This window comes from Diprion similis, chromosome 11 (assembly GCF_021155765.1).
Source record: "Diprion similis isolate iyDipSimi1 chromosome 11, iyDipSimi1.1, whole genome shotgun sequence".
In the NCBI taxonomy this organism is placed as follows: Eukaryota; Metazoa; Arthropoda; class Insecta; order Hymenoptera; family Diprionidae; genus Diprion; species Diprion similis.
In genome coordinates, this window is record NC_060115.1 from 10,942,264 (window position 1) to 10,970,040 (window position 27,777).

Sequence of the window (27,777 nt, forward strand, 5' to 3'; positions counted from 1 at the left end):
GTTTTATTACACTTTAAATGTAACGTAGATACCCTTACAATCTTATTGCTATGTACATGTGTGTTTCAGAAAAGTCTGCTCTGACTTCACGAGAAATTATTACTTGTAATACGAATTTCGATTTCGAATCTAATCAGAGATAATAAAGTAACAATTTACATTTACAAATGTTAAATTCACTCTGCAAACTTATAGCAGTGGAGAAAAAAAAACAATTCGGAGAAACATGATTATCTCGACATTTGTTAAAATAACAGAAACAAAATTTCCCTACAAAAAAATTAAACTTGACCTTCTTTATCGGTACGTCAGATCTTATGTTACGTTTACTATTTTCGTACAACACCCTTATTTTGTGTTTTTGTTCTTATTATGTCTGTGGTTTTTTCTGGTTTACTTCGAGGGTAAAAAGTGACAAAAAAAAAAAAAAAAAGCAAACGAAAAACTATCGACATACAGCGTCGTCGGCGCGACAAGAACCTTCGGGTCTTGCGAGGAACAATTTACCCGTTTCACAAGCGCAGAGCTGATAAGCCGGCGGTTCTTTTTGACGACTTGACGAGTGTTGGTCCTCCGAAATACCTCCTGAATTTGGTTTCGCAGTTTGAAGACCCTTCAGGAAAATGGAGGCTGCGTCCATCTTCACGATTCCCTTAACGCTTTCCAACTTCATGTCAGAAAGACACGAAGCCGTCACGTTCCCCGCCTGCGATTCTATCGTTATTCTCTGGGGTGCGTTTATGTTCAGCGATCTCGTTGACGACTCCAGTCTGTGGAATTTAAAAAACGGAAGATGGATTAATTTTTTCAACCCTCGATTGTAAACTGTTGTTACGTTTTCTATTCATCGAGTTTTTTTAAATTATAATTAATATCAAGTGGGAATATCACCCGCGAAGAAGGTCGTTGTGTTCAAGATTGATGTAAAAACGAAAAATTTGCTCGATGGAACGAATAACCACCAAGGAGGTAATCCAGTCGGTTGAACATAACAAAGCGATTCGTCGACGAGTAGAGGGAGTAGTGAGGAGGAGTAAGAAGCGTAACAATAATCGATTCACTCGTGGAACAAACGATTGCAACCCTATCCGGGGCGATATTTCATATCTGGCATAAATCCAATCCTATGAATATAATTTTCCGCTCCAGGAAAGTTTTATTATAATCGTAAATCCGTTTGCAAATTACTACTACCACCTACCTGCTACCGATAACTGTTCGGTGAATAACATTGCCTACATCTATCGGTATAATGTAGAATTATCTTGCTTTAATCTTTGCAACGCGTGCACAACTGGTGAGATTAAAAAAAAAAAAAAAAGAAACAATACTGTAACAAAACGAAGAGAAATCGATCCCAAAAACTAAAACGTTTAAGATTCTTGATACTCATTCTCAATTCAAGATTTTGATTTCATTTGATATCTTACAATTTTGAGTATATCAATAATTTAATTATAATTTTCGACAAAATTTTTTGTAACTTTTCATGGAAACAGCATTTTTATTGTACGATGAACTGAGGAAACTTTGTTGGGGATATTTTTCTTACATTAAGATTTTAGTTTCTACCTGTTCATAAAGTATAAGTATAAGATCTTGAAAACTTCTGTTCTAACTGACACGCGTTCTCCGCTTTTTCCCTCAGACAGTCAAGTTGGGGATGAATTTTGGTTAGGTATCCCAAATCCCCGAGGTCTACTGAATATTGTTGAGCTGCGCCCTTTCTCGTTTAGGTTTCTAACGGGAGGGGAGGGTGTGTGTATGTAAAGTCGAAATGACACGCGTCGTTACCTCAAATCGTGACCAGATTCCGCTCGAACCAATGGAGTCTGGACGCTTCCTTGGAACACAGCGCCACCCACACCTGTTACTCGGAGCGTTTCAGCCCCGACGACGACCTGCTCGCTGTCCACGGAAAATAGGACTACTCCTTGAGGGTCCGTGACGCGAAAACCCTTAGAGACACAGTCGAGCCACTCCTCGCCTGCGACGGAACAAACGTTATTCAATTTTTACAAACGGTAAAATCTCATGAGACATTTTTCAAATCAAATTCATGCGATAGACCATGGAAAAATTTTTGCAGCACCAGCCCTCGATTACTACTTCTTCATGTTCTACTGATTCCGAATAAGCGTTAAATAGAATTTGAAACTATTGAAGCAGAAAGTTCCCGAAGACCAAGTTTCAAAAAAGATTTTACAGAACGAGTTACTTGTGAAAGCGGTGCTCATCTTTTTCAAACCCCTAGAATATGAAAGGGTCGTAATCGGGGTTTGGTCTTATATATAACCTATACCATGGAAGTTAACGGGGGTGACGAAATGCATGATCTTAGAATGGTTTTCTTGTATCCATGCTTCATTGAGTAAATATCTCAGGTTTTTCGGATTCCGATACTCTGTAAGAACATGCTTACACCAATTGCAAGAGAAAAATATGATGTATACACCATATTGCGTAGATCCTCAATATTATTTGCTATCTAAGACGTGCTAATTTCGAGCATTTCTACAATTATTTCGGCCTGGATGAATGAAGGTTGAGGATAATCTTCACCAGGAGTCTGTCGGTATAGTTATTTGTGTCCATCCATATTTATGGCCTCTTACCTAACGTGAACTTGGCCAGCAAACGTCCCTCGCGAGACCTTGCCGAAGCTGTGAAGTTGCTCCATGATTCCAGAATCAAGTTTCTCCCCTTTGGCGATCTGACCGAAGACGCAACAAGCGCGTCCAGAATAGTGGCTTGTCCTTTGAGTTCCAGTCCGCCAGGAACAACCTTCAGGGAACCGATTCCCTCCTGTAAAAACATAAAAACCAATGCATGGAAGTGAACTTTGTTAACATCGAGACAGCGGAGATTTTTGATAGTTTTTTTTAAACACTCTCCCCGTGAATCATCACCGCCGTGATGGGATCATTGAACAAGGGTGACAGGACCTGTCTCTCCTTTTGAGGGTAAAATTTTTTTGGCTCGTGGTTTCGGAGACTTTGTTCGTCTTTCCATGACCAAACGAGAGATGTGTTTTGCGTCGTCTATATTGGTTTCCAATGATTGGCTACTCGATCGGAAGCAATTGCCACGAGCATGATCCTGAACCTGCTGGCTGCCACCCGGTTCTACCCCCTTTTATACCTTTGGCATTCTCATCCTTGCCACTCTATTCTCCCTTGGTAGAATGCTGCGGGGGTTGATCGCGATGCAGAAATGCCGGAACTGGCGGCACTCGATCGGTGTGAGTGTCACTGTTACTACAGGTTGTGCCAGTCAACTTGAAAACCAAAGCAAATAACATGCAGCGAAGCGGTACTCGGAGGGCGGGGATTCCTGCTCGATTAGCTCAATTGTTCAGAAAATGATACCGCCGCTCTCTTTGTTCTACTTAACGTTATCATAAAGTTAATGGCCTACCGGTAGTTGTCCCTTCTATTGTGTATCCGGGGATATTTAAACCTCGTTCTGTTATGGCTACGACTGTATTATCGTTACCGGCTCACTGATATACGATTTCAAATGAGCACTTTGAATCAAGATTATATTATTCATGCTGTCGAAAAATTTTCGTATACACCTTTACGCGAAATAATTCACGCCGATTGACGGTCGATTTCCACTTTTTTTGTAATCTAACTTTTGATGAATCCTTGATCAAAATTCTTGTCTCATTTCATTTTCAGCCTGAATTAGGCGGTGACACTAGGTTGCCAGCAATAATCGACGGGAGAGACTCTTGAAATTGAAATTTACGAGAGACCAACGTGACGTGCGCTAGAAACGAGCTAATTTACCACACCTAATAATAATTTTCACTTCCATCATCATAATTCAAATCCGTTGAACGGTTATAGCTGCGTTACGATGGTCCGGACATAAATGCGCGCTCCAATAATTATTAAAATTTATTATCGTTTCAGCTATTTCGGTTCCCGGGTTTACCCGGGAACTTCACGGCCTTACGGAGTTAGAATTTATCAATTTCAAACGAGTCTCGTTCTTCTATCTCTCTCTCTCTCTCTCTTTCTCTCCTACACGTTCATCATAACTTTTACTTCTGCCACGAATGTAATTTAACAAACTTCCACCTGTGACGTAACTTTGATTGACAACATTTTTCACGTATAAGTTTATTTTTTTTTTTTCACTACATCAAACATATCCACCTTCACCTACGTACTTTACTTTTCATTATAAAATTTGGAAAGACGTCTTTCAACCCAAAGCACTTATCAAATACGCTGGATTCTGATCTGGTGAGTGTATAAACGGAATTTCATGGAATCACAAGTGATTAAATACACGAAACAAATAGCGAACGTAATAGTGAAATAGGATCACACCTACGAGTCTCGGGTCGAGAGGTTGGCCTATCAATCCAAAAATGATCCTGATTGTGCTCAGCGTCGTGGCAACTCGAGCCCGTGGAATTACGGTATTACGTCGTAAATATATCCTCGCGTTATGCCGTAGAATCGGATTTCGCAATGTAACACGTTGCCTTTTTACTACAACGATCCAGAGAACTGGTTTTTTTATCCTCCCACCCAACCGTGCGTCACTCCAAATATAACCGCGCGCTGCTCCAGGCGCTAACAATAAGACATTCTTTCCCGGCGATTTACAAATCCGTGAAATTGCACGTCTGAGGTTGGCGCCGAGGAAAATACGAAGCATAAGGTAACAACTGCAGGCGCTTTTCCGTTCCCCGTTTCACCTTTCCTTTTGGATGGGAAAAGTAGAATTTGAATACGTGTTCCTCTTATACACGTCGCGCCGTCGGGTAATCGAATACCTATAATTTTATTTCTAAGATCAAATTCTACTACTACTCGTACCTAATGCTCTTTACTTCGTATCTTGAATAAAACCTTTCGAATAAGGAAAAGGATCGCTAAAACACGGCCTCGATTCGACGTTAGCTTGTGACGTTACGTCATAAAATTATACCTCATATCGCGCTATGGTTTTATGATAAGGAAAAATTGGTCAACAAATGCAAGGCATGAATATATCATACGAGATTCATGTATGAGAATACTTAGTGCATTGAATTTCAAATCAACGGTATTCTCGCAATTTTAACCCTCGAACCAACTTTGTTGATTCATTTTCTTATTCCAATGTCAAAAGCTTGCATGTTAGTTTTTTTTCATAACCATTTCTAACAATTTTCATAAATGTCGCTTGCTCGTGGGTAGGAAGAAAACTATAATGCATCATGATTTTTGGTGAACCTTAAACAGAATGGAATAGTAAACCCAACGATGAGAGCTTAGTGTTTCTAGAGGTAATTCAGATCTCGTAGCATTCATGCAGGCATATTTATCTCTTTCCGTTGACTTTTGGGAGGCACCACAAATCAACCGTGCTCTTGGTGCGGTCGACCCTCGGCAAGGGAGGAATTCCCAGTAGGTGTACGGTTCGATTTCAATCGTAAATTACTAAAAACCCCATCCGCTTCATCCACCACCACCACCACCACCACCACCACCAACGCAGACGCACGAAACGTTTGAGTAATGGAAGTCGAGGTGTGAAACGGCGCGTCCATCACGCGCATAGTTGGGCAGGTTATCGTTAAAAACACTGCACGTACAGCCCTGTACCTATAATATTGAAAATAATTTCGGGATGTAGCTGACCAGAGTCGGCCACCATCAGACTTGGCGATATTATAATCCCAGCTCACATCCGTTACCCTGGTGAAATTATACCGGCCTCTGGCTTGTGTGTTTAGCTTTCTCACGTAAGCTACGACGGGAATGAAAGGGGCGACGGGGTTGCCTGCAAAAGGGGTGATGAGAGCTTGGCTGGATAGCCTCGGAGAGATTAGTCGCAACAGAAGTTAGGGCCGCCTCTGTCCGGTTGAGATAATTATGTGAGGTGCATTAGTGCACTTCGTATCCAACTAGTACCGTGGTGGAGTTGAAATTCGGCCGAGGGGGGGTGCCTCTGTTCCTTCACTTCCTGTCATCCTAGATCCTGCCGAATAACTTACTAGATTTCGAGAGTATATGCGCCCAGTTTTCCGATGAGGGATTACCTCATTCTACTCTATCATGTGTCTGCAGTGACCGTCCGATGTTCTAGGATTCTACATGTTTCTTCGGGGTGGTAGGGTGTTAGGTTTCGTGTCGCATGGAGATGAAACAACTCCCATGAGAAGAGACTCCCTTAACAACACCTGCATTGTAGGACGACTCGTCGGTGTTCTTCGGGATTCATGGCGAAGAATTGATTCCGGATGTCTGATTCTTGCGATGCCATTTTTCTAAATTCTATCACAGCTCGTCTCAATTCTAATTCATAAACCATAACGAATGCTAAAATGGGTGTAGGAGGTTAATGCAAATAAGGATTTACGATGAACCGACGATGGAATTAATCTTCTATCGAGGTGATACTTGGATCAGGTTTTAATCGATATACGTGCTTTTAATATCCGCTGAAGTCGTTTTGTTCGTACAATAAATTACGGAGAAAAGCTTCTTTTGAATATTTATTAGTTTATATTAGTTTCTCATATACAATATAAGACAAATGAATGTCCGTTATAGGATAATCGTTGTGTGTGGATGGAACAAAAGATGAAAGTTTTATTGTTTTTACTACTGCAAGTCCCACTTATACTAGCACATGGGTGCATAATAATACTCGTTGAGATTTTCAATTTGATTGTTAAATAATTTGAAAAGTATATATTTGTTGACGAGAACGAAGAAATCTTAAGGAGGGCGAGCAGCCCGAAGGCATCATTAACGTATATCCTTTCTTATAATATTTTGTGTCTTCTTCTCCCTCATTCATCTCATTCAGATCACCCTCGGCCACCGTTTCCACCCTCGCCCTCGTCCCAGTTCCTTAATATAATAATTTATTGTATTTTTCGCCGTGTAATTAATCTTCGCCCTCGAGCAAAAGGTTGCCAGGCAAAAAGTTTACGCTCTGACCTCGAGAGAGAGATTTTCTTACCAGCCTCTTGCTCCGTTATTTCGATGCGCCCCGTAATCGACCAGCCAAACCTCAATTTATCTGTCGCCCAAGCTGCCCGAAATATCGGACTATTTCAAGTGGTATTTGAATCAATCCCGTCACCTTCTTTTTGTCGCTTGTTCCTTCTACATTTCTTTACTTTATTTTTTTTTTTTTTTGCTCTCCTTTCGGAAGAAATAGAACGAAAAATTTACTCAAGTCGACGGTATACCTTGAAAATATTACACGTTAGTATTTTGGTCGTAGAAAAAATTCTGTCAAGAGAGTCTATCTGCTTTTGAACTTTTTCTTAGAAACCGGCCGCAGTTTTTGATTCTCCTCTTTCTTATGTGGGTTTTTTCCATAGAAAATCTTCCTCTACCCGCTACGTTATGAACCTCTCGCCCACGCTGACTTTTTCATTCGGTCAATCTTTCCAGCTTGGAGGAGGCGAGAATGTATAAGTAAAAAAAAATGTAATAAATAAATAAAAAAAAATTAAAAAGAAAACGTTACGGTAGGTGGTTTTGACGTTTTGGACGACTAATAACACCCGAGCTTGCGAGTCGCCGTTATGTTTGTAACAGCTGCAAGGAAATAACTTACCTACAAGTACATACGTACGTTCATGTATACGTAAGGCGTTAGAAACGTGTTCGATTTTTAATACGTGAATGCTGTTTAATTCAAACCACAAAGCGACTCCATAGTTATACATATATGGTTAAACTTTAATAATTAATAATTCAAGTGAACGAAGAAGCAGTTGGGGATATTGAAATAAAAGTTATACTTATAATCAGAGGTTAATATTCCGAAAAACTGTTCAGAGATCGATTTTCGTTTACTACAGATTAGCTAAATAGCTAATCTCGTAATGATTTTCGCTTCGATTCTTGATGAGAATGTTTTTTCATTTCAACCGATGCTTTTGATAAGCGACTTGTAGCTGTTCAGCGTGAATTTCATAGATCTAGCAACTATCGAAGTAACATCGGAGAAGCTAAGGGTGGTCGTTTTGTCCTGCCATTGCGGACAGGGTAAATAGAGTCTTGAGAAGTTGAGGCAGCGTTAGGCCGAGCTCAACGCCTTTGTCCACTCAAAATTCATGGTCTAGACGTCCACCGGCTTTCCTGCTGCTTATACATATTGCACTTGAATTCAAGTAGATAATACAGTCTATGTGATATACGGCACGCAATATGGCCGAATAATCTATACCGCTTGGAGGTGCAGCATGGAGGAACTTGGCGTTATGGTATCGATATAGGTATGTACAGTGTCTCCAGCACAAGGTGACCCCGTTCGTTTCACGAGCATCGTACAAGCCCAGTGTGCATGGAGTTCTGCATACACATCTATGGGTCCACCTGTTCCTGCACTCTACTCTTGATCACCTTCCACGTAACTTAAGTCTTGACGGAATTTTCTTGGACCAATCATGGCGCATGGTCACCATGATCTTGATGAGTCACCTGAAGTATGCTCGTATTGAAAACCGATAGTATCCAACGAATATGGTGTTCTAAGTATCATAGAATTACAGTTTCAAGTATAATATGGAGGTTTAATTTCTTTCCATGCTCAAATGTAAAACTTATGTGTACCTCATGGTCATCGTCTTGACTGGCTCTGTGCTAATCGCTTACTGGTTCCTGACTAGTCGTTAAAGGTCCCCTACTGCTCAACCCATCTATGTTTAACGAGAGTTATGAAGGATCGGAATATCTATGATTTCAGTTTAACTACTATGCAAATGCCATGGAGAAGCAGTGGTGTAATCTGCTATCTGGCAAGCCCTCATATACTTTGTCCACTCAGATATTTCCTCTCTCTCTCTCTCTCTCTCTCAAGGTATACCCAACGCTCGCTCACATAATTCAGCTTCTCTTTGACCGGATGACAATTGTCAAGTTTGACTGTACTTGGCAGGCGTTCTGCTCAAGTGCGCAACGCTTAGAGATAGCAGAGAAAGTGTTACAGGATTCTAATCGTCTCAAGGGATTACCCAAAAACTGTAATCGTTGATGATCCTGTATATTTGTCACTTTCTTCCTTTCATAAGATTTCTCTTTTCGATCGTTTTGATTTTCAGATGCCTGAAAAGTGGTGATATTTTTCTATCAAGATACTCACGCCACTGATAAAAATCGAATCTTTAATAATACGATAAGCAAAATGATCCTCGCCGAACTTTCAACTCCAACTAAAATGCCAGTAAATTATATACATTCATCGTAATAGCGGGCTATTTAGTTGTCTCATTACGGACCTTGCCGCAGATTGAATTGAGGCAAAGATAATTTGTTTATATTCGGCAATAAACGGAAGCTGAATAATTTGAAATTGAATAGAGATGCCGGGAGACCGAGGCGCAGTTTGTCACCGTAGAGGTGGCGGTGGGTGGGGGAGGGGGGGGGGATAGGGACCGTGTTTCCAGGGCGTTTTACAACGTGTCAGAAGAGAGAGAGGGAGAGAGAGAGAGAGAGATCCCCCTATAATATAATCCGTGATTGAGGCTGGTTCAATTTTCAACGTCTGGCATAATCATCGCGCCCGTTGTCAGGGTGTTTCGATGTTCGATCATTAAGCCGAGGGAGAGCAAGTGCCGAAGTCCCCAGGGTGAAGACGGATTTAACATATTTTGAGATAAGGTTGAAATTTCACTTCCTCTTTGACAAGGTTAGAATTCAGGTTCCACGGTATTATTATTACAAGGTGGGACTTAGTTTTAATTAATTTCATCACCGAAACTCCTCGTTGTGCAAACTCACCGTGAGACGGCTAAAAGGCGACGTTTTGTTTCAGACAGAAATAATTTCACCTCAATTATAACGCTCATCACGTCGTACGTATGCACACGTATGTGTGTCTCTTGTATTACAGATTTTTATAAGTCTGTAACGAAATTTGAGTTGATAATTTTTATATTCTTAATTTAATTATTATTCATTCTTGATGAACCCTTCAGCAACCTTCTTTAGACTGTGTGTTTATTTCACCCTTTACAGCGGAAGGATGGAAAGATTGATAAGACTCTATTCAGAGGGTTTAATCATCCCTTGAAATTTGCACGATGCTGGATGACGAGATATTTTTCAAACCCCTCTTAAGGGGGTTCGTCACTCGTGAAATACGTTTACTCTTATAATTCAAAAGAAAAATGCAATACAGCCACGCCGGAAGATGTCTTCTATCAAGGAGTCAACATCTTTTAGGCAAGACAATCAATTTAATTGATGAGTTGACGTTAAAGATTAATTGCCAATGAATGGTGACAAGATTCTCGAAAAAAAAAAATTCTAGCAAGTATCATATATATTATAAAATATTTACCAAGATTTCAATAAATTTTGGGAACTTGTGCTGAAAATACTAAGTTTTTAAAGTATTTTATTTATTTTTACGCGAGAGGCGGTTCTTAGGATGCGGCATAATGAGTTTTTAATTAGATTTACTCAAGTATCTCCCTAAAATACATGAAAGCTTTAAATCAGATGTTTTTTTTTTATCAAAACTAATAAACCAGAGTTTTTTTTATAGGTTTTGCGTATTATTATCATTAAAGGTGTGGAACATTCTTTTTCAAATTCCTTCATATCTTTGACCTCTCATCTCAAATCACGTGTTTGTAAAATTTCTAGAAATCATTGAAATGTTTTCTGACGTATTACTTTGTAAAAATTGATCAGATTGTGCAAAAACCTTTGGAATATCGTTAAAGCCTGAATTTTGGGAGTTTATACTTCCACAGTAAATTATTCTTTTTCGATTGGGGTTTTTTTTTTCAATCCAAGAGCGTGTAGATTCACCTTTATTCACCTATTTTTCTTAATATAATTAATAATAAAAAGCAATGTTAATGACAATTTCGTTCGGTGACCTGTTCGCATTGCCCACTATTTTCGAAAACGACTGAAACCTTTTTATTCAAAATTTGGAGAGACAGTTTTTTTTAAAATTGTTCAGTCTATTTTTTGCCACGATCCCACATTTTTGAAAATCGTCATCTTTTTTTCCTTGGTTAAATAAAAGAAATTGTACATTTTGGACAACGAAACGAATTTCATATTCAAAAGGTTGTATTCCGTCCAGCAAATAAAAAAAAAATAAAGTATTATGGAAACGAGGACATATTGAAAAAGCGAAAAGTCACGGTTTTAACCGCTGATCATCCCTTTTAACCATATTGGATAAGACCGCAGGTCGAGTAACGCAGACATACAATACAAGGATACCTGTACGTAGGTAGAAATCCATAAGAGAGGTAAAATATTTCTAAGCTCCGCAAGGTGCATCAGTCGCTTCGAGACTCGGCCGTACAGAAGGGTATCTGCTATAGTTGTATAGGGGTTGGAGAACATTGAAAAGTCGAGGATAGAAGAGGAAAACTTCTTAACAATATCAACGGGGAAAAGATTTTCACCACGCTTATTTTCTCTTATTGAATTTACCGAACTTTCTCATACGGAAAATTACTTGTTCCCTTCGGTGGGCGGATGGCAATCGGAAATCTTTCCCGTTATTCGATACACACTGTTATCTATGCTTCGAAAAAGATATGAGTGGTTTATCGATCATTTCTTTAAATCTTTGACGCTCAGGGTTGGCCAAAATTATTTTTCTTGCATGGCGGCGATGCAATGTATGATTATCGATAAGGACGAGGTGGAGGAGGAGGAGGAGGGTCGCAGAGAATCGAGAAAGAGGTACCTTGAGAAGGAGACGCGGTGCAGGAACTGCGCTACATTTCCCACGAGGAATCGGGAAGCCGGTTATAGAGCACCAGAGTCCTTACTTACGGATTGATACCCAATTTCCATCGAGTTTAGCCTCTATCGAGGGATCATTGCGCTGGATCGGAGGTGCGGCAAGGAGCCGAGGAGGAGGAGGAGGAGGAGGAGGAGGAGGAGGAGGAGGAGGTATCAATTTCAAATAAATTCAATAAAATCAAGTGGGAACGATATCAAATATGGGAACCTGCTAGACAAGTGATATCCACCTCGCTCCTCTTCCCACAGATATCCAACAGCTTAACGAAAATACTCTAGATCCGCGGTCATTGCGCCAAAGAGCTTCAAGACGCAACCCATCTATGGATGGGTGAGGGTTTAACTCCTTCAATCTATACATTCGCACATATTTTTGCTCGATATTTTCACGGGGATGTCATCGGGATGCTCACACTTTTCAAAATGAAGTAAAAAATATGTGTACATTGGTTTTTTTGATAATTATTAGAAATTTAAGTAATATTCCATTTTCATTCGAATTCCGATACGTTAATGTAACTGCTGAGAAATTGTAATTTGTATTTGTTTTTTAAGTGATACAAGTATATATTCTTCCAATTTCAATTCCATATGATTATGGTTAATTTTATTCGTTTATTAATCTGATACAAATTTTTTTAGAATAATTCTCAAACAATAACTTTTTTTTAGACAAATTTCAGAAATAAAAAAAAAATATATATCTGAGTCATATATCCGAATGGAAAGAAGCTGCCGCGCGTAGATGAAAAATTATGTTAAAGCTAGAGGTGGGTCAATATTTTTGTCGTAAAGTTCAGTAAATTTTCATGAGGAAAGCTGTGGCAATTTCATGGAATCATAATAACCAACGTGGTTCTTGTTATTTGGCGTAAGAAAAGAAAAGAGAGGGGGAGAGAAAGAGAGAGATGGGGTGAGGGAGTAAAAGAGAGAGAGAATGTTACTCGGGCGAAACTAATTTTAATCCACAAGACAGAAGTCGACTTTAATAGCTGTCCGAAGTTACAAACGGTTTCTCCGTTCCTATCCGCCCCTCGCAGCCTCGATATCACGGCGGATTTTCCGGTGGAGTTTTACCATAGAATGAGAGATAAGACGATTTAACAAGCCTGTTTTGTCAAACGGAACTCACCTCCAGGGTTGATGTTTACTCCCGAAGATGACCTTTGTAAAAAAGAAGGAACAAATGGATGGGGAAAAAAAACATTTGTCAAGTTGTTTAAACGCACCACCTTATACACTTGGAACAACACATTTTTCGAATAAGGTTTCACCTTTTCGTCCGATAACTCAATTTAAAAGTTGAAAAAAAAAAAGTTCACTTCCACAAAGTATAGCCAGCCACGTGGTAATTTGATCTATTTTTTCTCGCGTACCATACAAAATGGATTGGCAAAAATGCGAGGAACTATTCGCCAAAAAAAAAAAAAGCGTATAAGTTTCGAGGCTTTCGAAGAGCTGAACTACACCTCGAATACCTAAATGTATATCTATGTATACAGAGTTTCACTTCTGGAGAAATTCCATCGCTTACTAGCAGCCTAAGTTTCTCCAGAACTCTTACTCTCAACTTCTAAAAATACTTTGTGAAACGAGTCAGCTCGCTGCGGTGATACTGCCACGCGTTCCAAAGAGAATCACCGAGTCTATGACTCGCAACATTCTTCCTTGACGTTGCAGACGCGAAGGAGTGAAAAGCGACCGAAGTTTAATACGAGACGGTTTCAATTCTATTTCAGAAACTTCTTTTGCCGCATCTCTTCTTCGAGTCGTTCTTATGACTTCTTAATCATAATGGGACGAGTAGACGAAGAAACTTAAATGTACTCACCGAACTGAACTCCATGACTTTTAACAGCCAGAGCGTCAGTGCCATGTTCAGAATCACCATCACCATCAACGACAACACCAAAGAGTATAAACATCTTTTTCTCCATCCGTATACCCCTAATCTAAACCCCCCACAGTTGGTGGTCGACTCGGTATTCCTCATATTCGTTCCACCCGACGGACCTGCGACTGCGGAATTCGAAACCGTCTGGCGAACGATGTTATTCGACGTCACAGACTCGCTCGACCAATCCACCTGCCCCCTCGGCATTCTGTAAAATAAAAATTTCTCTCGTTAATTATCAATTGCATTAAAGAATAATTCAAGAATTTGAATAATTGGTAAGCAAAGTTTATATTTGTCAAGGAAAAAGGGAAATGGAAAAAATTTAACAAAGAACCGTGACAGCGTAACCGCGAGAGAGAGAGGGAGAGAGAGAGAGAGAGTATAAAGCAGCGAGTATGAAGGGGTTCTGGGCGAAAACATGAAGGTGTATAATATGTACTCGTTTGCAAATTAGTGCCGGGTATAGTAATCAGTGTTAAGCTAGAGCGGTGGCAGGTTAAGAAATAGTAGCTAGTTAACGCCAGCGCAGCAGGATGGAAAACTTATGCAAAGCTTAATGCCTGCCGCAAAACGCCTGACATAACTTTCGTCCTAATCCCTGGCTGCCCATAGCAACAGCGCAACTCTGCCCGCCCAACCCCGTCCGGGTCCGTGCACCGATTGTTTTTATTTTCTCATAGCCCACACAGAGGGTGAAATATTCAGCTTAGCCCGTTTGCCGCCGCGGCGCCGCCCCCAAGGCTGGTAATTATACCCCGTGAGCGTAAAAAGCTTGGTCGCAAAATTAAAACCTCGAAAATAGATCCTGCAGGAGCGCATCTCCGAGTTATGGGTGGGAAAAGGAGGGAGATCCGAGGTGGGATAAGGAAACTCTACGGGAACGAAATAGGTTGAGGAAAGCTGCTGCAAGGCGAGGGAGGGAGAGACGGGGAGAGAGAGGGAGGCCGTCGTCTTCTACCCTTGCGGCACTCTTCGGGAGGCTTCTATTTAATGAAAGCCTTTAATCCAAAGGCTTTTCGGATTCCAGCACGATTCTCGATATCAATTTCTGAGAGGCGCCGGAGGAAAGGAATAGTCAAATAACACAAGAATGAGGCCAGGAGGACGTCTCACGTTCCAAGAATTATTGACCCATATTGATTGATTCTGGATTATGGATGGGTATCTAGTACCAAAACTTACAAATGTTTTCAACTTCGAAACCAGCTGGGATCTGAAACCTTTTATGCTTTACGCTTTTACATTTACTTTTTACCTTTATTCCTCGCTAGAAACTCTCCACCTTGTAAGTCATAATTCATTCGGCTAATGTTGTTCGCATTGAGTTCTTTGACGCGATGGTATATGTGTGTATATTGACCAATCGACTACGAGAATTACTTCTTGCTAGGAGTTACTAAGTCAACTAAGTTATCCGAGCGAGCCAACTCAATCTGTGGCCACTTTGCTTGATTAGTTCACCTTAATTCTTATTCTCCTTCTTAGACAGCCGCTTCTTCCTCAGCCTCTTATTGCCCTGATCTACAGATATTCGACATTAAATTCTGTGCTTTTCTCTTCTTCATTTACTCTACGTTTGGAAATTTTTTTTTTTCATCTATTTACGAAAAATTCAGATGGAAACAAGATCTTGTTTGATCAAACCTGACCAGAGAACCTTAGCATTTTTCTCATTTCATCAGGACATCGTAATCAGGAACAGATAATCCTCGGTCTAGGTACCTACACGTGCTCTAACCATTTTTGTCCGCAATCTGCTATCGAATTTAAACCATAAGATAAGTCACTTTGTAGAAAGTTAAATGTCTTGATTAAATCTCATGAGAAACGAGACGTTTGGAGAGCAAAAGCATCGAAACAGTCTTCTAAAAAATTTTAAATTACTGAATAGATTTCGGCGTATCTTCTTTTACTTATGAGACGCCTTTTTATTTCAGGCTCTTTTTATCACTTTGAAAACATAAAAATGAAAAAATTTCTTCGTAGCGTGTATCGTCGGCTGATTCTTCCTGCTCTTGGATAATAATTTTACGCATGCTTCGACGGAATGGATTAGTGATCGTGGTTTCTTTGCTGAATATTTCAGGATATCTAGGGTCCGATTCTCCGCGGGACACACCAAGAAACAACCAACGGATTAGTACAAAGTCCAAAAGCCGTACCGATCCCACGGCTTTGCTCCAGCCTCTCTTCCAAATAATCGGTTATCCCGACTTCTTTCACTTCATTCACGTCCGCTTTACTTCGCTCTGAAAAAGGTGTCCGCTTAGTTCACAATTTGCTGGCCTATAAGTAGATTCCTTGGCTTGATAAGAACACGGGAAAAAACGCCAAATGTAAGATCGATTGGAATTCCTAAGCTTAGGGACGATCATCTGTTGCCTTTGAGCTGCAAGTGTCATGGAGAGTAACTTGCAGCTTATCGGTCGGTTACCACAGAATACCGCGGGTTTGTGGTACCCTCTGTGTACCAGGGTCGAGAAGCAGGGGATGGGGATGTAGCTGAGCCACAGAGGCCAAACATAGTTTAACTCGAATTACCGCTAATAGAGTCGTTCGTCATACTAGAACGGCCTCTAACCACTTCTCTTGCTGGGCAAATTGCTAGGTAATTTGGGTGAAAAATTGCGAGGATTAGAGTCCAACTGTTCTTCTTGGGTCGACGTAAATGCTCCCTGCGTATTATTCCAATAAACGAAGGTAGTAGATACACTCGCGTATGTTTGTTCGAATAAGTCACCCCCTTTCGCTGATGGTCATACCCCTGCAGAAGCAGCTAGCTACAAGTGAGCAATTCCCAAGAACTGCGCCGTTTTAAATGCCCAGAAATTTTATCAAGTGCCTCTTACAATGCTGAGAAGTTTTTTCGTAATCCCTTATAGGTAGTTAAATTACTTATCAAGTTTATTGTTTCAAGACTGTATCGTAATGTATGTATTTTGAAATACAGTAAAACTTAAAAATAACATGCCAGACCTTACGAAATTTCATAGAACCTTGTGTGAAGTTCCATGAAGCATTTTCAAGTCCATGCTATTGTACGAACTTTCACAAAGTCTTTTTAAAATCGCTTGAAGTTTCTTTACACCGAAGTTTAATGAAGATTTTCTTAATTATACTTAAATTCAATGTCTGCCATAACTGACAGTGGACGACATTCAAGTTGGACTGATCGGAAGTATACGAATAGGCTGATTTCCCATATGAGACGAGTTTCCTCTGAAGAAATCTTGAGTGTTAGTTTTGATCCGGGGAATTTTCGCCCTTGTAAAACTGGAGGGTGATCGAGCGTACTGTATATTCGGAAAGTGGACGAAGAGCGAGCAAATCGGCCGGAGGCGAGGCATTAGGGGGTCGTGGATATTTCCCAGGGGGTGAAGGTCTCCCGGTCCAAACGGTGGTCAGTTATTGGCTGTATGATTCAATCAAAAGATCAAACACCAAGTCCCACGAGCTGCGGAGACCTGTTGAAACGCGAGATTTCCTCCACCCCCAATCGGCGTTCGTCCTCCCCAAACGAGATACGGACAAAACGACCCTTGAACAATATGTGGCATTATACCGTATAAGAATAAGGTGAAGAATATCGTCTTTCTACCGTTTCGTACAAGTATCCGAGCCACTTCGCCGCGACCCTTTATCCCTTGGGGGCTGCAAATATGGTTTTCCAATCGGTGAACAACAGTTTGATTTTATTTTCCTACCCCCACTCTCTTTTTCTCTTTCTTAAATCAACCCCTCATCAATAATGCGAGCACTTTTTTATAATACACATGTTACAAGTTTGGTTTATTACGATTTACAAATATGTATTATATATTCGTAAGATTCAATTTTACACCTCCAGTAACTAACACGTTTCTATGTTGCACAAATATCGTTATTTCAGTTTCAATTTTATCATTCTTTTATCCAACGAATCGAAAATATGTCAATTATAGGTTGATGATTGGAAATTTTAATTGCCTCGGGTAGTCGTTCGACTCTCTTAATTAACAATAGCGATTGCTATTTGTCAGTGGAAAAGATTAATTATATGCATTAATTTTTTAATACTTATAATATTTAATGCCTTTATATATATCCAATCTTAATTTTGTAGGGTAATTGATTATGAAGGTAACAGAATAAACTGCATTTCCTGCTGTATAACCGGAAGTTCCGAAGCATACTTACTATTTTATCAACCGGAATTTTCGTTTATACATATATGTATGATAAACAGCGTTTGTAAAGCTTAACGAATTGTCGAAAATTTGATCGCATTGAAACGGAAATAAACCAGAGAATTTCATTGAGTATCTGGCTCGATCAGACAGGTCCACATAACCTGAAAGCATAAAGTTACCTAAATCGTGACTCAATTCCCTGGAACGTATTTGGATTTCGGAATATATATATAATATACTGAGGTGGTGGAAACGCGAGTATTAAATCATATCCAATATCATCTCTTCGTGTATCGGATATTCGCGTTCATATATATTATATATCCCAACGTAATGTATAATACTTACGCATAAATATGTATGCATGACGTGTGCACATGTGTGTGTGCGTGTGTGTGTGTTTCTGTAGAAAGATAAGGTTGCGACTCAGCCGCTAGAAATCCCGATAGTATTATACATATAAAATTGAATGCCAAACTTGAGGAAAATATTGCGATTTTTTAAGTATGAATATATATTGCAACTTTTTACTTAAAAATATTACACACGCGCTTAAAAAGCTTCGTTTAAATTATAAGAAACCTGGAAAGAAATTCGGGACTACCACCCTTAACGTGGATAAAATGACTGTTTTATTGAATAACTGGCAGTTCGAAACAATAATTTATAATTGAATTAGCCAAATAGTGGATATTGCTTGTTAACCTACCGGAAAATCCTTCGTAAATTTAACAATTGAACGATTCGAAATATGTTTTTCACCTTAATGTAATATTTTACCGACGTTTGAAAATTTTCTTTAAACATAAGACGTGCTCATAATCGGATAAACAAATTTCGACTATAATCAAGATACCGAACTGCCGAAGACGGTAGAAATATTTCGAATATGATCACTTTCGCCTGAAGTATATAGAGGCGTAATCATGATACATACAAGTCTGAATCATTTTAATTGGATGGATTTAATCACACCTGGTTACAGGTCAGGCACACGGTGTGTATAATGGGGTTGAAATCGTTATTCTGAAAAGCGGTTTTGTGGCGTCGTATAGGCGGTGTTGAAAAAATAATAATTATAATGATAATATTGCAGAGTTAATTGTACCTACTTTGCGTGAGGCGTAACCATGACGCTGTTTAATCTCGCATTACCCCAGTTGCACCAACTAACAAGCCAGCCAAATGCGTACAAACTTTTGGCTACCGAGTTCGGGGTGCATTACACTCTCACTTTGGCTTCCTACCAAAATCACTCCGAGATATTATCTCCAGATTGCCGGATATATGCTACGACCTGTTTTGCATATTACATATTAGCTGGTCTGAGCAACGATTGTCGGATGACTCGTGTTAATGCGGAAAATGAAAATGAAAAAGCACAGTTTCAAAAGGTCTTGAAATCTTATCCCTTACACCGTAAACATACAAAACATTTCTTTGTACAATTATTAAGAAAATATTGTTCATAAAATTATGTCAGCTATACTTCCAAAGTCCAGTGACAATTGCATCAGAGTATCAGAACTGCGCGAGTATAATTTTACGGATAGATTTAACAGACAAGGAAATCTCAGATTTGTCGTACATTTTTATTCCTAAATGCTTGAAGATTTTGTTCGTAACAAGAAAAGTTTAGGGGTAGAAAAAGGGGACGAATTCATGGGGGGAAAAGAAAAAATTTACTCTAAAAATATGGTTTTTTAGTTATTTTCACTCGAAGCGTAACTGTTGTTATTATTGTTATCGTTTCATTCGAGCATAACGCGGGCAGCTCTCATACCGTCTGTGTGCAATCAGAGGGCCATTTAGTTTAACGTGAGCTTTGCTGCTGCAACTTGTGACAGGTGGCACCGTGCTATTAAATGAAACTCGTTGTTTTTCGTCTTGCCTTAATCTCCTTCGTAACAAATGACAAGTTGGCCAGACACGAGACCAAAATAATAACTAGAATCCAATGACCTCACGAACTAACTATTTACATTATTCTATCAACATTACTCTATAAATAATGAACACCAGTCGAGTATTTTGTTTTGTTTTACACCTCGTTCTATAAAAAGTAAACCACTGTTCATTAATTATTTCGAAAGTGTACAAGTCGTCGAATTGGTTAGGTTTTTGTAAATCTGAAGAAATTAACAGATTTTTATGCCAATCTGGATGAAAAAAAAACAAACTTTTCAACACCACAATAATTGTTATTTTGTTTTTTTGAAAATATTTTGACGAATTTCAAACAGAAGAAGGAGAAACGTGCAGTTGGAACACGACCGAGTATCTCTCTAGATGCGGAGAGGAAAGGGGTGAGGGGGAGGGTTGGGTACGTGGCGTATAATCCTTCCGTCACGTGCACGCGTGTACAGCAGCAGGCTATGGTAAGACAAATCAGTTTAGAGGCTCTCGGAGAGGCTGGCTTGATCACGTTACCGGCTCAACCCCGAAGCTTAAGCTGGGGTTGCCTTCCTTTCCCCCTCCGGGGTCGCAGCAGCGAGACGTCTAGGCGCACGCCGAGGGTGACGGCGTCGATTCCCACCCCTTTTCCATGTACGGTGCTTTCCTCGGGAGTCCGAGGTAGAGATCCGGCCGGCAAAGCCAATATTCCTCGTTGCTTTATCTTACCCGAATGGCCCCAACTTTCCCCTGGCTTTGCTCCTTATTTCATTTTCTCGTGGGAATTTATGTGTTTCATGGGAAAAACGTCGTACATTCGCATCGTGCGGGGTCCTGGTCCTGGTCTCTTGCAGATAAATGACGCGCCAACCGCGACCTGTTGTTCGAAATTGAAAGGATCATTCACATGTAATGTGATATATATACCACCGCATTGATACTAATTTTCTATTGTATATTGCCTGAGATTGTTACCCCCATCTCACCCTGCTTTTTCGCCCTTGGACACCCTAATTTATATCTTTCGATTCATTAAGTCAAGACTGATTCAATTGTGTCTTGGCGCTACTGCCTTCGTATTATGGCTCGTTAATCCCGTGACTGGCTTGTTCTGAGACCCGTGAAATTCCTGATTTAGAACAAAGCGTCACCTTTTTTTCATTTTCTATTTCTTCCATATTCGGTGTGATAAAACCATTCCTCTCTAGCCGCGTTTCGACTACGGACACTTTATTCTGACGGCAAAACTTATGTCTCAATATTTTCCGCCATATCATCTGTAACGATGATATACAGCTTGGGGCTAAATTTGTGCAGTCAAGAACGAAATCTGACACTACCTACTATCGTATCCACCGGAAATAGATGCATCCATTCGATGCCTGCTTACACCGCATGACATTTCGTCATCTGCCAAAGCTGCAAGTGCGAAAAGTGCATTCTGGCTCTTAAGTGTATCCGGGATGAATTTTTCAATCCTCGACAGACCCTGTCACAAAACTTTGAACGTTATTTATAAATCAAAGTTCATCGTAGCCTGTTATTTCGGATCTAATGTTGTTATTTGTTAATACTTTTCTTTACTTTCTACGCAGTGGCAAATGCTTTCTTCAAAGTTTCGCTAGACTGACAGATAAAAATTATTAAATATTCTTTTATGAAGATGTTATTAAGACAAACACGACGTGCAATGAACAATAACGCTCAAAGATAATATCGAATTTATTATAATTAAATACTGAAAGGAAGCTATCGAGGATTCCACGTGTTCAATAATATTCAATGGACATTTTACAAAACCGTTGTTGGATATAAATTTTATGTATCAAGTACGATTTAAGACATGTCACTAACTTTTGACAGTCTTAATTTTATTCATCAATCTACCGGAGTAACTGAGTTTGAGGATTAAATTTTTCTTACAATTTTCTGTGTCTTAAGATTCAGTTTGGAAATTTTTCACAATCGAATGTTGGGAATTGTAGTTAAAGACGAGATAGTCAGCATAGAGGAGACACGTTTGACTTTTGTCTCTGCAGTTTGGTATTCTCGCAGTAATTTCACCCCAGAATTGTCAAGATCTGTAAGCTTTCAAAGGTTCACCTGTCGCACGTCTATATTTCTAGCTTACGTAGTACCGTGCAGTCAAATATTGCCAAATGCGGCAGCGTGGTGTTGGAATGCGGAAATTAATGATCGCGTTAGTGGCGCGGCGATCAGCAGGAAAAGGTTTCCGAAAGGAAAAAGAAATATATTTTCTCGTAAAAGCTTATGTCCGTTAAGCGTGTAAACTTGCGGAGGCTTTCGCTGGGCCGGCCGCCTTTTCCACCCCCTTGGCGCCCCTCGCGAAACAGGGAAAAAGCTTCTGACTTCCGGCCCGAGTTTGGGTGAGCAGAGATTGATGTTGGGATCGGTCAATGGTCGTTGTGCCTTCGATGTACCTATGAGGCAACCCGGGCTCTGGTGGAATCCGCGGGGTGGAGGAAAGGTGGTCCCTGGTGCGGGACCGGCTCTATGGGACGACGCGTAAAGGTGTTGGAGGTTTTCGGGGGTGGAAGGGGGCAAGGGTCGAGAGTAGGCTGGGTGTATATATTTCAGAGGGTCACTGAAAGCCCTAAGTGGGTTACTCTCGTACCTACTCCATTCGACCGAGCTCTGACTCTCGGCTCCTGATTCTCGGCGTCGGGGTGCCAGGCCTGATTTCCTATTTTCGAGTGAAAGAACGCTACGCGGTAACGCCGAACGCCCAACATTAATCGAACAACGAGGAAAAACCAAGGAGTTTTTCCTCCGGGTTGAGGTTACCGAACCCTCTGCTTTTCTGCCTCACTCAATAACATCACCACCTTCGATGGGCAGAAGAACCCGTCTCATCCGATTTCATCTAGGGAAAACAGAGAACGTCAGTCTAAAGTTAAGGAAAACCACTATGTCGCGGGGACTGATTATTTTATGACTCTTATGTCGAGAACTCAGAGTTTTGATGGATCCAAAAAATTTATAGTTGACGTTTCTCCTTTAAACATTAAGGACCACATTTTATACAATTAATTAATGGGCCATACGTATGGCTTTTTATTTAATGGGTCAGCGCATAAATTTATTTTTCGGTAATACCAATTGTTTGTCTTAAGATTTGAGGTACATTGTTTGTCCAATATCATTTCACAAGGCACTTTACTCTTCACAAAACATGGCATTTGTGCTTGAGGGTGAGAATCTCTAGAGAAAAATTTTACGTAGAAGATACCGTTTACTTACTAGACGGTGAAGAGAATTGAAAAAAAATATATGTACATCGATATTTTGTACATAGTAAATAAATTTAAAGTAAACCAATTTCCCCACGGAAGATGAAATGGCAACCTTCAACCTTATAAGAACCAACTGGTTTTCCTGAAAAATGGATTTACGAACCATGAATTAACCATGTGAAATGTGTCTTTTTATGTTCAAACGGTAAACGTTGACTGTAAGTTCTTCAAAATTTCTAGAATTTGTAGGACTCTAAAAAATATTAACACTCGTATCCTAAAATGATCAGTTTTCGTGACGTAATGGTTTCTTCTACTATCCGCAATTTTTAATGTTTTGTTAAGTTTTTTCGAGTCCACTTGAAAGACGTAAAACGCAGTTGAATCGATGCAATTTTTTCCAAAATTCTTAATTCTTACGAGGATATCGTATAGAATCTTACTTAAAATTGAGTGAAATTTTTTGGATTGATGTGTTTTCACGGTTAGATTGTCACTTTCCGACAATCAGGAAGCATAAGTTCCATGATATACAACTCGCGAATTCCGTAATAATTATTTAGTTTTTTCCAAGCAATAACAGTTTCGTTAAATTTGTCAACGGATTAGTGACAATCGTAGGGTCACAGAGTTTCGTACGTCTTTGGTAGAATTTCCTGGTGGCGTGGGTTGTCAATCCACGACAATTGTAGCTGCTAATTGTGAAAATTAAGGTCAGCATTGAATAATTCACCGTTATCTGCCTCGGGTATCGAACCCGTACCTGCTGCTATGTTGCAGGGTCATAGCGTAATTATGATTGGCGGTTCTAATTCCGTCGTCTCAGTAGGCCATCGGTGAAGTTTTGTTACAAGGGATGAACGACGGGTGACGAACGAAGTGAAAGTTTTCGGAATGAATAGTTTTTGTCGCTAGCAACTAAGGATGTTTTTACCACGCAGAAAGAAGATTCCTCTGGAGGGAGCGCAGTTTTTGCGCGCGAAATTGACGGGAACTGTGGCATTGTAAGAGTTGAAAAAGGGAAAATTAAGAGCGGATGCAGTTAACCGAGGCTGCCGGACGTGAGTCCAGTGCAGAAATAAATCCATCCGTCGATATCTCTTCGCTGCTTGCTCGGATTAGAGTCCGCATTTACACCTTTCCGAAAAGCGATCTCATAAATTCACTACCGGTTAGTTGTAAATTTAACCCCCGGCTATTAGCAGCCACCCTTGACGCTTGAATCTGATCCAGGCTACGTAACGATCGGATCAATTCACGTCCTTATTCATCTGTAACTTGGTGTGCAGAATGGTGTGACGCTTCACAAAAACATCCAAGCAGCGTGGAGAAGCACCACTTTGATGTTCCGGATCTCGAATAACTGGATTTGCGATTCGAGGATCTAAGGACAATGACGTAGGTGCGGTGCAATTGATTTGCGAGTTTAGCGCGTGAACATCTACCACGCATCGTGCACAACCTAGTTTGTAGAGTATCGAGTTGAGTGTATCTCTCGTTCCACATGAGAGAATCTCTGTTTAGGTTAACAATTTGATTCCCAAGACTCCTCGTTGCCGCCAACGATGATCGTATCGAGTACATCCGTCGAGTTTCGGTTCGTTCTATGGTGTGCGTAACTCGATACCTGACGTGGGTAAGACCCACTCATACCCTGGTGCTTGGCTTTTGACGAGATAAAATAGTACCGCCGATCGGCGAGGGCGTAAGTACGTATAACAACGTTGGCTGGCTTGCCGAAGACCCGGAGGATAGGGATCGAATGAATAAGATACGACGTGCTAATGAAGAGGTCGGTAAACCCACTCTTAAGTGTAAGCCTTGAAACTTTGCTAATGGAATCGTCCACCCACCCCCCTCGTAACCGAAATATTAAACGTTCTTATTTGGACCCTGGAATAACAGACGCTGGGTAGGTACTCGGGTCCCTTTATGGTCAATTCGTGTTTCTATAATTCTGGGGGGACTAGCTCACGACGCTTCGTTACAACGAAAATTTTTTGGGAAATGGCTTGTAGAATTTCAGACTCAAATTTGGACGCACAGTGTTCTGGGAAGCGTTTAACGCCACTGGCACGTTCTTGGATATTCGGTGGCGTCCCCGAAACGCAGCGTCTAGATAGAGCAGAGTCGGGGGAAAGGACAGTGATCCCTGGACCGCAACCATCGTATAAGCCAACCACTATACCGCACTTCTGCAATCTCCTAATCTTCAACTCATTTAGCATTCCCGCCTTGTTACACGGATTATTGTTATTATCATATTTTTATGCTACTCATTTTATTCATGATGTTTTATAGCGGGCACGAACTCTCGCTTAAGTAACAAAGGGATGAGTTACTCACGGCGATTCTCGGGGCTGCTGTTAAGTCAGGTTGAGCTCTACACCGCCGAAAGTGCTATCAAAGTATCAAATTTAAGTTTTATCTTGACGTTTTTAATATTCTGAAACCTTGGGAATTCGGTTTCTTCTTCGAACTAACTGATTCATCGAAATGACTCGTTATGTTTGAGGTTTCTTAAGTTTTTCTTGTACATCATTCGGAGAGTAGCGTTTTTTCATACTTCTTCTGCAGTCATTTTTTTCCCCAAGAATTTTCGCCATTAATCACGAGGTGAGGGTGGAACAAGTACGGATCATTAGAACCCCACGGATTCGCACCTCACGTAGAGGGATACGTTCTGCCTACCGGGTGTAATGTGGCAAAACCTTTCGCGCCACATACGAATGTCGAGTATATTGTAGAGTGGCACTTCCCGACTCCTTTGCATCAGCTGCTGCAAAATTCTGAAAGTTGGGAGGTCCTTGGATTTATCGCAAAACTTGTACGTATAGTGTATATATGTATATATATATATATATATATATACAGGGTGTGTGTACATATGCATGCAGACATATATTTGGACTGAGTATATGTAAATTCGCGTAAGTTGCCACGTGCAAATGTGGCGCTATTTAGTCTCGTCAAAAGTGACTTACGGTCTGGGTACCTCCATGGTATACTCAGAATTATTTCACTCCATTAATCTAGAGCGTGCTTACGCGTGTCCAGAAGTTAGGTTAAACAGATTATCGTCCAGTTCTCCGGCAGGTCGACTCTCCTTCCTGCTACCCTATACATTTCTAGGTATAGGGAGGTATGTGTGCAAATTCGAAGAGCATTCTCTCCCGCCGTTACCATAGCCAGGAAGAGACTGCTAACGTCCTCCCACCTCGGGAACAACTCATACTCCAACCCTTTGGCTGACCTGCGACTTCCATCCTCATTACTCAAAGACTGCGCACCCTTACCTTTCACGAGATAGCCGCGTGGATCCCTTATGGCAGAAAAAAATGAAATTTACATGATGTTTGAGTAGTGGGAACACGTGGTTGTGATTAGCTACATCGCACGAATATCGGACGCCGAGAGGTTGACCTACGATAAGTTACTCAAAGTCAGTCTGCTACACTGGTAGAAAAATTTAAGTAAACCTCATTGCCTAGCAGGTATAATTTACACTTGTGTTATTTGTTACATTTCTATTGGTGAATTAATGGACACAATTTTGGTAAATTTTAACATCTAAATTGACATATCAACATTTAATTACTAAATTTTACTTTTCTTCATTTAGCAATACATTAAAATAAATAGTTAAAGCTACTTAAAAATCTTATTGGATCTGCTTGGAAATTTCTTTTTTAAACTGTGCAGAACTTATTCATTTTTGAAATTTCGGATGCGTTTGTTCGTCTGGGCCTTACTAGGTTATAATCATACGTTTGGACTTGACCGACATCTCCGAAGACACAACATCCTCCGCTTAAAGTTTCTCTGGATGGCGGTATAAACAGAGAGAGAGAGAGAGAGAGAGAGGGATGGGGGGTGAGAGAAGCAGATAGATAAGGGCGAGATTGAGAGTAGGAGACAGAGGATCGTGCAAAGCGACATCCGAGACGGAACTCAAACATTGGCATAGCCTCACACACAAAGTCAAACCGACTCCGGCGGAGCGACAGTGTAGATTCCAGGATGTGCAAGAGTCTGCATAGTATAGTTGTCTATGTATAGCTATGTATGTACAAGCTTATATTATCTAGTTACTCAGAAGGCTTACACCCCAAACAAACAGTCGGATAGAGAAGCCCTGAGGCCCGAGGGGGTGAACTAGTTTCTCGCACCCTGCCAATCTGTCGGTGCGTTTGTACGTGCGTATCTTTGGGGTCGAGTGAAACCCCCGGTTGTCGTCAAGTTTCCTCTTGCCTGATGAATGTGAGATGTGCGGGTAGCCGAGGTAGACAAAGTCCGGAATCTTGTCTCTGGATTCTTTCGCCAGGGTTATCAAAGCGGTTCCAACTATTGGGGTAAACAGCTCGAAGGTTCGTATGTCGCATGACTTGTGCATTCGGATACGGATGCCTACACTACTCGACAATGTCGACGCGTTTGGTACGTAACACCAACACCCGGAGGTGGTCTGAGGGTAGGTACGTGGAACACCTCTGCACGGATTTACTACCCTGTAAACTTTCTCAGAACTTCGGTAATGCGCTAATTTGGCAGTTACGGAAACACGTATCTCTACTTCAACGTAATGCTGACACAGTAGCGTTACTCCTGAAAAAGTTTGATTATAGGAAATTTAAACTTTCAACACGCGGCAACGATTGTACGTCACTACTTCCAATTTTATCAAATCTTATATATATATATATACATATTGCACGCGTTATCGGCGTGTTTAATGATTCTTCGACGTACATTGTTCCTCTGTTCCTTAAGTCGTCAAGGAAACTGGTGTGATTTGAGAAGAAGCTCTAATGAGTTTT

At 40.5% G+C, this 27,777-nt stretch overlaps 1 protein-coding gene across 3 annotated transcripts in view; it reads right to left on the reverse strand.

Annotated features, from left to right (window-relative positions):
• Positions 1-371: 371 nt before the first annotated feature.
• Positions 372-27,777, reverse strand: part of LOC124412398 (delta-sarcoglycan) — a 155,976-nt gene continuing 128,570 nt past the window's right edge. For all 3 annotated transcript variants that reach the window (XM_046892238.1, XM_046892239.1, XM_046892240.1), the window contains exons 3-6: positions 13,579-13,849; positions 2,616-2,805; positions 1,795-1,987; positions 372-770 (exon numbers count right to left, since the gene is read on the reverse strand). In XM_046892238.1, coding sequence (XP_046748194.1) covers positions 446-770; positions 1,795-1,987; positions 2,616-2,805; positions 13,579-13,849 — 979 coding nt within the window. In that variant the 3' untranslated portion in view covers positions 372-445. The remainder of the gene's footprint in view (positions 771-1,794; positions 1,988-2,615; positions 2,806-13,578; positions 13,850-27,777) is intronic.